Here is a 14851-nt window from a genome sequence, read left to right as displayed (position 1 = left end):
ATATTTATGTGTACAATGTTGGTAGCTCAGTTGGTAGAGCATGGCGCTTGCAACGCCAGGGTTGTGGGTTCGATTCCCTCGGGGGGCCAGTATGAAAATGTATGCACTCACTAACTGTAAGTCGCTCTGGATAAGAGCGTCTGCTAAATGACTAAAATGTAAATGTTAAAATCATTGTAGGGAAAATAATTGTCTCCTTTTTTTTACAAATGTTGATTATTTTCTCAAAATAGCTTACCATTAAAGCCTACATATTCTGATTACCTCTCATCTCATCTTTCATTGCCATTAGTTATATTATATAAAATGTGTTATTTACTAAATTAGGTTGTTCTCTGTCTCTTGCTCTATCTCTCATGCTTTCTGTCTCTCTCTCTCTCTCTCTCTCTCTCTCTCTCTCTCTCTCTCTCTCTCTCTCAATTCAATTTCAATTCAATTCAATTCAATTTCAATTCAATTTAAGGGCTTTATTGGCATGGGAAACGTGTGTTAACATTGCCAAAGCAAGTGAAGTAGATAGTAAACAAAAGTGAAATAAACAATAAATATTAACAGTAAACATTACACTCAGAAGTTTCAAAAGAATAAAGACATTTCAAATGTCATATTATGTATATATACAGTGTTGTAACAATGTGCAAATAGTTAAAGTACAAATGGGAAAATAAATAAACATAAATATGGGTTGTATTTACAATGGTGTTTGTTCTTCACTGGTTTCCCTTTTCTTGTGGCAACAGGTCACAAATCTTGCAGCTGTGATGGCACACTGTGGTTTTTCACCCAGTAGATAAGGGAGTTTATCAAAATTGGGTTTGTTTTCGAATTCTTTGTGGATCGCTGTAATCTGAGGGAAATATGTGTCTCTAATATGGTCATACATTTGGCAGGAGGTTAGGAAGTGCAGCTCAGTTTCCACCTCTCTCTCTCTCTCTCTCTCTCTCTCTCTCTCTCTCTCTCTCTCTCTCTCTCTCTCTCTCTCTCTCTCTCTCTCTCTCTCTCTCTCTCGCTCTCTCTCTCTCACACACACACACACACACACACACAGGGAGAGAGCGAGGGGGAGAGAGAGAGAGAGAGCGAGAGCTTGTTTCCTAATATGGTTAAGACGGAAAAAAGGTGAGCCAGGTAATACCCCTCCTCATTGTTTAAATTAGTTGACGTCATGAGATTGACCGTTCTTATAAATCAAGCACTTCTCAACTACAGAATCATATAGCAATAGATGTTACATTAAGTGTTTGTATAGGTGATACGCAGACATACCAGTGTTCGTTTGGTGAACAAGATATCATTGGAGTGTGTCAACTGCTTGGACGAGCCGTAACTGTGAGGAAAATAGGAAGCTTGTGTCGCTCAGGTGTTTACTCCATCTTTGTTTTCAAGGTTTTTCTCAAATTCAACTATGAAGATTTGGATTGCACTTCTTCTTGCGACTTTCGCAGTGGGTGTATCAGCTCAAGATCAATGTAAGTTGCTTTTAAAATTGGCATTTTAACAAGGCAAATGTGTTCGAATCAGTACCTATAGAAATGTGTAAGTAGCCCTAATCTCTAGCCAATTTTGATTAGTTGGAGGCTGTTGGCTAAAATGTATAACAAATTGGGTGGGTAACTTTATTTTATTGTTTTATTGCCCTCAGTGTTGTTCGCTGCCTAACGCTACATATAGACAGCCAGGCCTAATCAAGTTTTTTGGTATAACATCGTTTGCCTAAATATTACAATGACATTGTATATGACGCAATTGTATGCTTTTAGTTATAGTCAAACCACCAGTTTCGGTGCGCAAAGGACAGTGGGGGTTGGGAGAAATAGGTCTGTTTTGTGTAACCAACGCCCAGTACGAGCTCTCTACCGGTAGGCTTAATTACACCCTCTATGGGAATTCCTTTGGGACTTGTTCTAACTGCCTTCACTCTAATAAACATAGCATTGTTATTTCTAGCAGATATGTCAATTACATCACCTGTTAGCCTCATGTAGATTTGACCGGTTTAATTTGTCTTTCACAGGCATATGTGACAGTTTTAAGTGGGCTACATGTGATGGCCCTCCTTGCCAGTGTAGCGTCACGGTGGGAACTGGTGAGAAACAAAACCTGGACTGCTCTAAATGTAAGTACCTCTACTACACTACTCAAAAAAATAAAGGGAACACTTAAACAACACAATGTAACTCCAAGTCAATCACACTTCTGTGAAATCAAACAGTCCACTTAGGAAGCAACACTGATTGACAATACATTTCACATGCTGTTGTGCAAATGGAATAGACAACAGGTGGAAATTATAGGCAATTAGCAAGACACCCCCAATAAAGGACTGGTTTTGCAAGTGGTGACCACAGACCACTTCTCAGTTCCTATGCTTCCTGGCTGATGTTTTGGTCACTTTTGAATGCTGGCGGTGCTTTCACTCTAGTGGTAGCATGAGACGGAGTCTACAACCCACACAAGTGGCTCAGGTAGTGCAGCTCATCCAGGATGGCACATCAATGCGAGCTGTGGCAAGAAGGTTTGCTGTGTCTGTCAGCGTAGTGTCCAGAGCATGGAGGCGCTACCAGGAGACAGGCCAATACATCAGGAGACGTGGAGGCCGTAGGAGGGCAACAACCCAGCAGCAGGACTGCTACCTCCGCCTTTGTGCAAGGAGGAGCAGGAGGAGCACTGCCAGAGCCCTGCAAAATGACCTCCAGCAGGCCACAAATGTGCATGTGTCTGCTCAAATGGTCAGAAACAGACTCCATGAGGGTGGTATGAGGGCCCGACGTCCACAGGTGGGGGTTGTGCTTACAGCCCAACACCGTGCAGGACGTTTGGCATTTGCCAGAGAACACCAAGATTGGCAAATTCGCCACTGGCGCCCTGTGTTCTTCACAAATGAAAGCAGGTTCACACTGAGCACGTGACCGAGTCTGGAGACGCCGTGGAGAACGTTCTGCTGCCTGCAACATCCTCCAGCATGACCGGTTTGGCGGTGGGTCAGTCATGGTGTGGGGTGGTATTTCTTTGGGGGGCCGCACAGCCCTCCATGTGCTCGCCGGAGGTAGCCTGACTGCCATTAGGTTCCGAGATGAGATCCTCAGACCCCTTGTGAGACCATATGCTGGTGCGGTTGGCCCTGGGTTCCTCCTAATGCAAGACAATGCTAGACCTCATGTGGCTGGAGTGTGTCAGCAGTTCCTGCAAGAGGAAGGCATTGATGCTATGGACCGCCCGTTCCCCAGACCTGAATCCAATTGAGCACATCTGGGACATCATGTCTCTCTCCATCCACCAACGCTACGTTGCACCACAGACTGTCCAGGAGTTGGCGGATGCTTTAGTCCAGGTCTGGGAGGAGATCCCTCAGGAGACCATCCGCCACCTCATCAGGAGCATGCCCAGGCGTTGTAGGGAGGTCATACAGGCACGTGGAGGCCACACACACTACTGAGCCTCATTTTGACTTGTTTTAAGGACATTACATCAAAGTTGGATCAGCCTGTAGTGTGGTTTTCCACTTTAATTTTGAGGGTGACTCCAAATCCAGACCTCCATGGGTTGATGATTTTTGTTGTCAGCACATTCAACTATGTAAAGAAGTATTTAATAAGATTATTTCATTCATTCAGATCTAGGATGTGTTATTTTAGTGGTCCCTTTTATTTTTTTGAGCAGTGTATGTCAGGCCACATTAATCTTATTTGGGAAACTTTTAAAGGTACAGTCAATCATGATTTTCCTGTCTTTATATTTTGCTATATCTACACCTAGGTTGGAATAATATTGGGGAAATGATAATGCCTCTGTAAGAGCTGTTTGAAAAGACTGCCTGAAAATTCAGCCTGTAGGTGAGATTGAGTTTCGATGAGGTTTCACGGTGGCTGGCATCCAATACATTTTGCATTACCGCCACCTACTAGACTGGGGTATAAATCTTGTATACTTTGCGTGGAGAAAAGAGGGGGTGGGGGAGGTATACCCTACACTAAGAGGGGGTGGGGGAGGTAAACCCACCACCCTATTCCACTGTTTAAACCGGTCTGGTCCAGCTCAGGCCAACGACCTGATCCAACCATAAATTCACACATTGTGCCCATGGCAGAGAGGATGGAAGTTCAATATGTAGTTAGATGTTGTAGGCTAATGTTAACCTCTACGGGATCAGTGTCTCGTATACGGGACGGTTGAGCTAACGTGCGCCAATGTAATTAGCATGACTGTTAGTAACAGCAAACTTTCCAGGACATAGACATGTCTTATATGGGCAGAAAGCTGAAATTGTTGTTAATCTAACTGCACTGTCCAATTTACAGTTGCTATTACAGTGAGAAAATACCATGCTATTGTTTGAGGAGAGTGCACAACAAAAACTTATCAAGGCAACTGGTTTGATACATTCACCTCTGAAGGTAAATAATGTACTAACATTCAGTAATCTTGCTCTGATTTGTCATCCTGAGGGTCCCAGAGATAAAATGTAGCATAGTTTTGTTTGATAAAATCCATTTTTATATTCAAATGTAGGAACTGGGTTCTGCAGTTTGAACCCTTGCTGTCGCTGGCTCCACACCCACCCCGCCCGGCCATCTAGATGTGTATAAGCTAATGATCCATCATGTATGACATTCCTGGGAGTGTGTAAACTTACATTTTTCATTTATGTATGTTCTGTATAGTTATGTATCAATTGACCAATTTGGGCAGACTTGATACAAAATAGTCCAGTATTGCAATGCTTCACTGGATCAATCTGAAACGTTGCACACACTGCTGCCATCTAGTGGTCAAAATCTAAATTGTGCCTAAACTGCAATCTTATATTGTGGCCTTTGTCTTGCATTTCAAAGAATAGAAAACGCATGTATTTTTGTATTATCTTTTACCAGATCTAATGTGTTAGATTCTCTCCTACTTTCATTTCCAAAAACTTCAAAGTGTTTCCTTTTCAAATGGTATCAAGAATATGCATATCCTTGCTACAGGCAGTTAGCTTTGTGTGTCATTTTAGGCGAAAATTGACAAAGGGTCTGTTCCTTAAGATGTTAACACACCCGGTTATCCCTTGTATGGGATAACTGAAATATCCTAATGTCACTTTGTCGGGCAAAGACTCAACATCAACACTCAAAAGAACCGACAATTACTTCTGTTTCACCACTCACGGCACCCAGTCTGCCTCGCTCCAAATGCAGAGGATCCCAAACACCGGGAATCTTCCTTTGTTTGGTCCACTTTTACATTTTAATCACTCCTTTCAACTGTACTCTTTAGAGCAAAACAAGTCACAACCCTTGTCCCCATTCATGTGGTGCGGAGTGCCCATTCCCTCTGACCGGCAGAAACGATCACAAAACCACTTCAGGTTACCTTCATAGTCCACAGCACCAACTCCATTTTCACCCACCCTTAAACCACATGGATCAGCCAAAAGGCAGGGGGCCACTTTCTCCAAAAATTTCACTAATTCTTATCCTGACCATCGGTGCAAGCCTTGGGCTCCGAACTTCAGCACACCTGCCACCTCCAAAGTTTTTTTTTTTTTTAACCCAGTTTTCCACTCAGACCGTTCTAGCTATATTCTACTTGAGAAATTGCTCTTTTTTTCATACTTCTTGTTTCAACTATTGCAACTACAGCCAGTGTTCATGGGTTGAAATAATTTTCAGGGACTGGTGACACTTGTTCTCATACAGTGTTATTTTGGCTATGAATGATTCTACTTATTCTTCCTCTCCTGTCAGTGATCCCCAAATGCTTCCTGATGAAGGCAGAGATGTTCCGTGCTAGGCATGGCCTGTCCACTCGTACCGGAGGAAAGCCAGTCGATACTGCCTTTGTGGACAACGATGGCATCTACGACCCAGACTGTGATGCCACTGGTGCCTTCCGGGCCAAGCAGTGCAATAACACTGAGGTGTGTTGGTGTGTCAACAGTGCTGGCGTGCGCAGGACCGACAAGGGAGACAAGAGCCTTCGGTGTGAGAAGCTGGTGGAGACCTAGTAAGTTCCTATCATGCATTTTAGAATAAAGGGCTACCATCATTCATGCAGGATGTGTTTTCGGCTTTGATTTACAGACTAGGTACACGTGTTGTGTGAACCATAAGTTCTAGATGATTAAGTTGCGATGTGAAGGTCTGAGGGTAGAGATGCCAAAGATTGCTAGGATTAATCTAAATTCTGATGACTAGGCCATTGTACCAGGTATTTAAATCTAATCTACCCCCTGTCCCTCCCTCTCCTCCAGTTGGGTTCGCCTGGAGCTCAAGCACAAGGCTGTGAACAACGCCGTGGATGCTGCTAAGTTGCAGGAGTAAGTAGTTGTCTTTTTTTATAGAATGAATCTTGTCAATTGAATATTATAATACTCGTCAAATGTTGACACGTGCATGAAATAACTAACTGAACTTTTGTCCTAATGCAGTGCCGTCGCAACTGCCATCCAGAACCGTTACAGCTTTGACAAGACCCTTGTGAAGGAGGTCCAGTACGACCCTAAGGCTCGCCTGATCGTCGTCGATGTTCAGAAGGAGAAGGGAGACCGCAAGGCCGACCTGTCTCGTATGGCTTACTACATGGAGAAAGACGTAAGCCATGACCTCTCTCCTTGCTTTGCAATTTCACTAAAGTAACAAAGATCAAGGTCTCTCTTGGGAAAGATGCCTTCTGACCTCAATGGGACTTCCCAGTTAAAATAAAAATGGCCACTATTCCCAGGTCAAGGTGCTGCCCCTGTTCAAGGACCAGGCTAAGTTTGAGCCCAGTGTGGACGGTCAGAAGCTGGAGATGGAGAACATCTTGGTGTACTATGTAGACGAGGAGGCCCCCACCTTCACCATGAAGAGGCTGACCGGGGGAGTCATCGCCGTCATTGTGGTGGTCATGCTGGCCGTGGCCGCCGGACTGCTGGTCCTTTTCCTTAAGAGGAGGCGAGAGCAGAGGTATAGCAAGGCAGAGGTGAGTGCTCCAATATATTTAACTGAATACCATATTAAGGAAGTGTTTGCAACGTGTTGATAAGTGGTCATGGTTTTATTAATGCAACCCTGTGTAAACTGTAGTAATGACAATCATCATAACCATACTAGCGTGTTGAAAAAGCACTTGCCCTCTGTTGCCTAATGTTTTGTTGCTTCTCTTTCAGCCCAGAGAGCTGGAGGCCATGTAGACATATCTTAACCACAGAGCTGGTTCTACGCTGAAATATTAACACCTTGTTTATTCTGTTTGCAATTGTGCGGTTTTTAATATTGTTACTGAGGGATGCCGCTTGTAAAGGATTGGTCATATTCTATTTGGCACTGTTACTACCGCACAACATTTTTATGAGCTGTTGATAGAATTTTTAGCTTGATGTCTGTACAGTTGCTTACGCTGATTTCAAATAAAATGTTGATTAAAAGAAGAGTTTTGGATGCTGTGGATCCTGCAAACTCAACTCTGGATATGGAAGCCAGTTCAACTTTTATTTTTTTCAGGGACTGATTTTTAGACCTGGGGCACCAGGTGCGTGCAATTAAGTATTAGGTAGAACAGAACCAGCAGGTTCCAGACCTTGTAAGGTTTGAATAACCCTGCTGTAGATTGTGTAGTTTCATATACATTTCGTTTTGATGGATTTTCTGTTTTTAATAAAGTGTGTATTTTAATGTGTCTTCATACTTGATTTATTAGCTCTTTTACAAATGTTGGTCAATTGACTCTTATTTTTCCTCTAGAACAAGAGGTTCAGCATTTAAGCCAGGTAGAAGTTTTGGTAAGGTGTCTCAATGGAAAATTGATGTGGAGAGTCAGATTTTGATATAATGAAGACGCCTATGTCGCCACCCTAGCAATGGGATTTGTTGTCCAGAGTGGAATGGCGGGCTGTCAAGCTCCCACCTATTCCTCTCTTTGGATTGGTGGATACATCTCGTTGTTTTAATACTTTGACTATTCGATGAGGGGTGTTAGCTGCCTGTATTCAGTGGAGAGATACTATGCTACTAGCCACATCATGAATATGCATAGCCATGTCGACAACTCTGATAGTCTTTTCAAAGTTGCCGGGATGTTGTGTCCTATATCAGTACACGTATGCTAAGCATTACGGAACTTCTATTTGATCAAACAAATGTTAATTTTTTACACTAATTCGACACTCATTGACCTCCATACAAAAACTCCTTGCTTGCTGGAGACGACAGATTTTTGGCCCAATTATCCCTCTCACTTCTCTTCCTCTGGCAATCAAACCAATGGAGGGGAGGGGAACAATTTGCGTGGTATGTTGTCTCTTTGGGTTAGCCTGCCTGGCTAATATACTCAAACCAAATACATAAAGACATGTAAAGTGTTTTTCATAAGCTGAAATAAAAGATCCCAGAAATGTTCCATAAGCACAAAGCTTTCTCAAATTTGTTTCCATCCCTGTTAATGAGCATTTCTCCATTGCCAAGATAATTACATTCACATTAGAATCATTTAGCAGACACTCATATCCAGAGCAACTTACAGTAGTGAGTATACATTTTCATACTTTTTTTTTTTCTCCTTCTTGGTCCCCTGTGGGAATCGAACCCACAACCCTGGCATTGCAAGCACCATGCTCTACCAACTGCGCAACACAGGACCACAATCCCTCCACCTGACACATGGGGTATCAAGACGCTGATTAAACAACATGATCATTACACAGGTGCACCTTGTACTGGGGACAAAAGGCCTCTAAAATGTGTAGTTTTGTCACACAACACAATGCCACAGATGTCTCAAGTTTTGAGGGAGCATGCAGTTGGCATGCTGCCTGCATGAATGTCCACCAAAGCTGTTGCCAGAGAATTGAATGTTCATTTCTCTACCATAATCAACCATCGTTTTAGAGAATTTGGCAATAAGTCCAACCAGCCTCACAACCGCAGACCATGTTTATGGCGTCGTGTGGGCGAGCGGTTTGCTGATGTGAACAGAGTGCCCCATAGTGGCGGTGGAGTTATGGTATGGGCAGACACGCTACAGACAACGAATGCAATTGCACTTTATCGATGGCAATTTGAATACACAGATATAACATGACGAGATCCTGAGGCCCATTTCTTTTAAGGTATCTGTGACCAACAGATGCATATCTGTATTCCCAGTCGTGAAATCCATAGATTAGGGCCTAATGCATTTATTTCAATTGACTGATTTCCTCAGATGAACTGTAACTCACTAAAATCTTTGAAATTGTTGCATGTTGCATATATTTTTGTTCAGTATATGTACAAATTGTCACCCCTAAACATAATTGTATGGCTAGTATTGGTCTTGAGTGACAGTGAGTTGTAAACATGGCACTTTACTGAAACTCAGCCATGTCCATTTAAACACCTCTGACTTGATCCCAGCTGAGCTCAGGCAGCGTATTACATTTACATTTACGTCATTTAGCAGACGCTCTTATCCAGAGCGACTTACAAATTGGTGCATTCACCTTATAGCCAGTGGGATAACCACTTTACAATATGTTTTTTTTTATTTTTTTTGGGTGGGGTAAGGGGGTGTAGAAGGATTACTTTATCCTATCCCAGGTATTCCTTAAAGAGGTGGGGTTTCAAGTGTCTCCGGAAGGTGGTGAGTGACTCCGCTGTCCTGGCGTCGTGAGGGAGCTTGTTCCACCATTGGGGTGCCAGAGCAGCGAACCACTGAGAATGTTTACAGTTTACACACATTGTATACTTTAGATAACCTGTTTGAACACTGTACAAACTAATATTCTGGGTGTGTATTTGGATATGTTGCCAAATAGAACTGTTAATCCATGTTATGTGGAAATTGCTTCTATCTCTCTCTATAGTTGCCTTATTTTTCTTTCTGATCCTACTACCCACAAGTCCTGAGTATGTCAGTCAATCCAGTAGAATAGCGAACTATGTTTTTTTCCCCCACAACCCACTGACTTTGTTTACATTTAGAGACAGTTTTGTTATTCTCCCCAGGTGAAGAGGCTCAGTAGGGTGTGGTCACCTCTGGTCTCTACACCATATGTGTCACACGTTCAGTACCTGTGATACTCTGTTAGAAATGCCACTGAATGACTGGTCTTTATAGACCTTACTGTCATGGGGTCATTGATACGTTTTGTGGGGGCTTTCTAAAGTATGTCTTTATTTGAGATAACTTGTCTCAGCTTACTCACATTGTTGGGTTTGATGTTTGGTTCTGGAGATTCTTCTTTTACTAGCAGTATGGCTACGAGTAAGTAACATTTTTGGATGTGTCAGTGTCATAAGTGTTAAACATCGATGAACCAATGAATTGGACACCTGTCTGTAAAACCATTATAATCATACATTTGGTACATGACATTGACAAAGGACTTTCTTTCTCACTGGAGTTTCTCTTACTCCTTTAAACAATAACTAAAATACTACACAAAAATATAAAAATAGCCTTATCAATTAATAAATGATTGCCATTTTCAATAGTCATTACAAATTGCTTTGCCTGTTTCCCATTCAAACTCTTCTTCCTTCTCTCTCACTGTTTTCCTCCTCTCCTAAGCAACACAAAGTGCCTCTCTAACTAGTTTAGACAGGTTTTGGTGTCATATATCCCCCTTCCCCCCACTCCTCTGTTCCTAGAATGAGGGTGTCAGTTCCCGAAAGGCCCTACTGAAAGCTCCACAGCATCAGCCACAGAACAGCCTATCAGGGGACAGGAGGGCAGGTAGGGGGAGGAACAACTGTCGATACTACTTGGAGATACTGTATATTCTGTAATATATATTTTTAAAATCAGTCTGTTTTAATAGGATAATTACACTGTTTGCGCTGAACAATCCCATCTGGACAAGAGGAATACCTATGTGAGAATGCTGTTCATTGACTATGGCTCAGCATTCAACACCATAGTACCCTCCAAGCTCATCATTAAGCTTGTGGCCTTGGGTCTGAACCCCGCCCTGTGCAACTGGGTCCTGGACTTCCTGACGGGCCGCCCCCAGGTAGTGAAGGTACAGTGGGGAAAAAAAGTATTTAGTCAGCCACCAATTGTGCAAGTTCTCCCACTTAAAAAGATGAGAGAGGCCTGTAATTTTCATCATAGGTACACGTCAACTATGACAGACAAATTGAGAATTGTTTTTCCAGAAAATCACATTGTAGGATTTTTAATGAATTTATTTGCAAATTATGGTGGAAAATAAGTATTTGGTCACCTACAAACAAGCAAGATTTCTGGCTCTCACAGAACTGTAACTTCTTTAAGAGGCTCCTCTGTCCTCCACTCGTTACCTGTATTAATGGCACCTGTTTGAACTTGTTATCAGTATAAAAGACACCTGTCCACAACCTCAAACAGTCACACTCCAAACTCCACTATGGCCAAGACCAAAGAGCTGTCAAAGGACACCAGAAACAAAATTGTAGACCTGCACCCGGCTGGGAAGACTGAATCTGCAATAGGTAAGCAGCTTGGTTTGTAGAAATCAACTGTGGGAGCAATTATTAGGAAATGGAAGACATACAAGACCACTGATAATCTCCCTCGATCTGGGGCTCCACGCAAGATCTCACCCTGTGGGGTCAAAATGATCACAAGAACGGTGAGCAAAAATCCCAGAACTACACGGGGGGACCTAGTGAATGACCTGCAGAGAGCTGGGACCAAAGTAACAAAGCCTACCATCAGTAACACACTACGCCGCCAGGGACTCAAATCCTGCAGTGCAAGACGTGTCCCCCTGCTTAAGCCAGTACATGTCCAGGCCCGTCTGAAGTTTGCTAGAGTGCATTTGGATGATCCAGAAGAGGATTGGGAGAATGTCATATGGTCAGATGAAACCAAAATATAACTTTTTGGTAAAAACTCAACTCGTCGTGTTTGGAGGACAAAGAATGCTGAGTTGCATCCAAAGAACACCATACCTACTGTGAAGCATGGGGGTGGAAACATCATGCTTTGGGGCTGTTTTTCTGCAAAGGGACCAGGACGACTGATCCGTGTAAAGGAAAGAATGAATGGGGCCATGTATCGTGAGATTTTGAGTGAAAACCTCCTTCCATCAGCAAGGGCATTGAAGATGAAACGTGGCTGGGTCTTTCAGCATGACAATGATCCCAAACACACCGCCCGGGCAACGAAGGAGTGGCTTCGTAAGAATCATTTCAAGGTCCTGGAGTGGCCTAGCCAGTCTCCAGATCTCAACCCCATAGAAAATCTTTGGAGGGAGTTGAAAGTCCGTGTTGTCCAGCGACAGCCCCAAAACATCACTGCTCTAGAGGAGATCTGCATGGAGGAATGGGCCAAAATACCAGCAACAGTGTGTGAAAACCTTGTGAAGACTTACAGAAAACGTTTGACCTGTGTCATTGCCAACAAAGGGTATATAACAACGTATTGAGAAACTTTTGTTATTGACCAAATACTTATTTTCCACCATAATTTGCAAATAAATTCATTAAAAATCCTACAATGTGATTTTCTGGATTTTTTTCCCTCATTTTGTCTGTCATAGTTGACGTGTACCTATGATGAAAATTACAGGCCTCTCTCATCTTTTTAAGTGGGAGAACTTGCACAATTGGTGGCTGACTAAATACTTTTTTTCCCCACTGTAGGAAACAACACCTCCACTTCGCTGATCCTAAACACTGGGGTGCGTGCTCAGCCCACTCCTGTACTCCCTGTTCACCCATGACTGCGTGGCCAAGCACGCCTCCAACTCAATCATCAAGTTTACAGATGACACAACAGTAGTAGGCTTGATTACCAACAATGACGAGACCGCCTACAGGGAGGAGGTGAGGGCTCTGGGAGTGTGGTGCCAGGAAAATAACCTCTCACTCAATGTCAACAAAACAAAGGAGATGATCGTGGACTTCAGGAAACAGCAGAGGGTGCACCCCCCTATCCACATCGATGGGACCACAGTGGAGAAGGTGGAAAGCTTCAAGTTCCTTGGCGTATACATCACTGACAAACTGAAATGGACCACCCACACAGACATTGTGGTGAAGAAGGCGCAACAGAGCCTCTTCAACCTCAGGAGGCTAAATAAATTTGGCTTGGCACCTACAACCCTCACAAACTTTTACAGAGGCACAATTGAGAGCATCCTGTCGGGCTGTATCACCGCCTGGTACGGCAACTGCACCGCCCGCAACCGCAAGGCTCTCCAGAGGGTGGTGCGGTCTGCCCAACGCATTACCGGGGGCAAACTACCCGCCCTCCAGGACACCTACAGCACCCGATGTCACAGGAAGGTCAAAAAGATAATCAAGGACCTCAACCACCCGAGCCACTGCCTGTTCACCCCGCTATCATCCAGAAGGCGAGGTCAGTACAGGTGCATCAAAGCTGGGACTGAGAGACTGAAAAACAGCTTCTATCTCAAGGCCATCAGACTGTTAAACAGCCATCACTAGCACATTAGCGGCTGCTGCCTATAGACATAGACTAGAAATCACTGGACACTTTAAGAAATGGAACATTAGCCACTATAATAATGTTTACATATCTTGCATTACTCATCTCATATGTGTACTGTAGTCTATACTATTGTACTGTATCTTAGTCCATGCCTTAGTCCATGCCGCTCTGACATCACTCGTCCATATATGTATATATTCTTAATTCATTCCTTACTTAGATTTGTGTGTATTGGGTATATGTTGTGAAATTCTTAGATATTCTTAGATATTACGTGTTAGTTATACTCCTGAGTGGCGCAGTGGTCTAAGGCACTGCATCGCAGTGCTAACTGTGCCACTAGAGATCCTGGTTCGAATCCAGGCTCTGTCGCAGCCGGCCGCGACCGGGAGACTCATGGGCGGCGCACAATTGGCCCAGCGTCGTCCAGGGTAGGGGAGGGAATGGCCGGCAGGGATTTAGCTCAGTTGATAGTGGGTTCGATTCCCAAGGGGGGCCAGTATAAAAAAATATGTATTCACTAACTGTAAGTCGCTCTGGATAAGAGCGTCTGCTAAATGACTTAAATGTAAAATGTAGATATTACTGCACTGTCGGAGATAGAAGAACAAGCATTTCGCTACACCCGCAATAACATCTGCTAAACACGTGTATGTGACCAATACAATTTGATTTGATTTGAACACTGCTTTAAATGGCTGCAGGCAGTCGGTTAACCCTGGACCGTCTCTGTGGGGATTCCAAATGCCTGTCTGAACCACAACTCCAAGGGTGTCAGTTTGCCAATGGCGTTTATTTAAATATTTGTACAATAATGACAATTGAAAGATGCATTCTACATTTATATAAATGTATGGCATATCAAAATAAATACCTAAAACATACAGTATAAGCTAGTATTTGGGAATGACATACAGCATGAACAGGACAACGCGCATAAGAAACAAGTAACATACAGTTCAAAATGGGAAAAGAAAATGGTTGTTTCTTATTGGACAGGTTAAGATCGTACCTCCCTGTTTCACTCCATTTCGTACCTACTTAACACAACCCTGATTCCATGTACTCTGCTGATCCCCTGGCCTGATATACAGTAAATGTATGTAGCTGTACTTTCAGCTTGTAGAAGGGCGATCACAGGAGAGTAGGTGCCTTGCTAGGTCTGCCCGCTGCTGGTGGTGATTTACTCCGTAGCTCTTTGCTCTTGAGATTGACAGGCTGAGCCACCAGTAAGGCAGGGGCAGAGAGGTGGTGGGTGGCGGCTTTCTGTTGATGGGCACTGTTGATGTAGCTGGAGATGAGAAGGGTAATCTCCCTGATCTGCAAAACAAAACAGGACCTCTTCACCTCTTTACATAAAGTGCAAATCTACCTACACATAGTTAACCTGAGCCTCTGAAATCGGAAATGGCTGTTGAGAGAGAGAGTAGGAGAGTGAAAGCGCACAAGGGAGTGAGTGAGTGAGAAAGTGAGA

General features: G+C 43.4%; 3 protein-coding genes across 4 annotated transcripts in view; 2 read left to right on the top strand and 1 right to left on the bottom strand.

The window, feature by feature from the left end:
- Positions 1-1026: 1026 nt before the first annotated feature.
- Positions 1027-7634, top strand: epcam (epithelial cell adhesion molecule). Of its 2 annotated transcripts, none has more exons than XM_084153274.1 (8): positions 1027-1128; positions 1387-1469; positions 2015-2116; positions 5727-5985; positions 6233-6298; positions 6410-6572; positions 6703-6942; positions 7130-7634. In XM_084153274.1, the coding sequence occupies exons 2-8, from the start codon at positions 1406-1408 to the stop codon at positions 7151-7153; spliced, it is 918 nt and encodes a 305-aa protein (XP_084009400.1). In that variant the 5' UTR covers positions 1027-1128; positions 1387-1405; the 3' UTR covers positions 7154-7634. The 2 variants fall into 2 exon arrangements, with proteins under 2 accessions (XP_084009400.1, XP_084009399.1); XM_084153273.1 differs by having other exon boundaries at positions 1033-1119.
- Positions 7635-12724: 5090 nt separating this feature from the next.
- Positions 12725-14253, top strand: LOC311111052 (uncharacterized protein). The gene is made up of 2 exons (XM_084153752.1): positions 12725-13651; positions 13957-14253. Exon 1 carries the CDS (start codon positions 12816-12818, stop codon positions 13371-13373), a length of 558 nt encoding a protein of 185 aa, XP_084009878.1. The 5' UTR covers positions 12725-12815; the 3' UTR covers positions 13374-13651; positions 13957-14253.
- Positions 14152-14851, bottom strand: part of plekhh2 (pleckstrin homology domain containing, family H (with MyTH4 domain) member 2) — a 56853-nt gene continuing 56153 nt past the window's right edge. Inside the window, exon 30 of the mRNA XM_084153751.1 lies at positions 14152-14697. Within this exon, the coding sequence (XP_084009877.1) occupies positions 14512-14697 (186 nt within the window). The 3' untranslated portion in view covers positions 14152-14511. The remainder of the gene's footprint in view (positions 14698-14851) is intronic.

This window comes from Coregonus lavaretus, assembly GCF_964263955.1.
Source record: "Coregonus lavaretus genome assembly, chromosome: 36".
Taxonomy (NCBI): Eukaryota; Metazoa; Chordata; class Actinopteri; order Salmoniformes; family Salmonidae; genus Coregonus; species Coregonus lavaretus.
This window is presented reverse-complemented; position numbering and strand designations above follow the sequence as displayed.

What these genes read in the sequence shown, in the direction of transcription:
- epcam (XM_084153273.1), top strand. Translation starts at nt 1,100, where the DNA reads ATGGTTAAGACGGAAAAAAG. An exon ending in TGTATCAGCTCAAGATCAAT is followed by an intron (nt 1,470 to 2,014) that starts GTAAGTTGCTTT and finishes TGTCTTTCACAG; the next exon opens with GCATATGTGACAGTTTTAAG. An exon ending in CTTACTACATGGAGAAAGAC is followed by an intron (nt 6,573 to 6,702) that starts GTAAGCCATGAC and finishes CACTATTCCCAG; the next exon opens with GTCAAGGTGCTGCCCCTGTT.
- LOC311111052 (XM_084153752.1), top strand. Translation starts at nt 12,816, where the DNA reads ATGATCGTGGACTTCAGGAAACAGCAGAGGGTGCACCCCCCTATCCAC.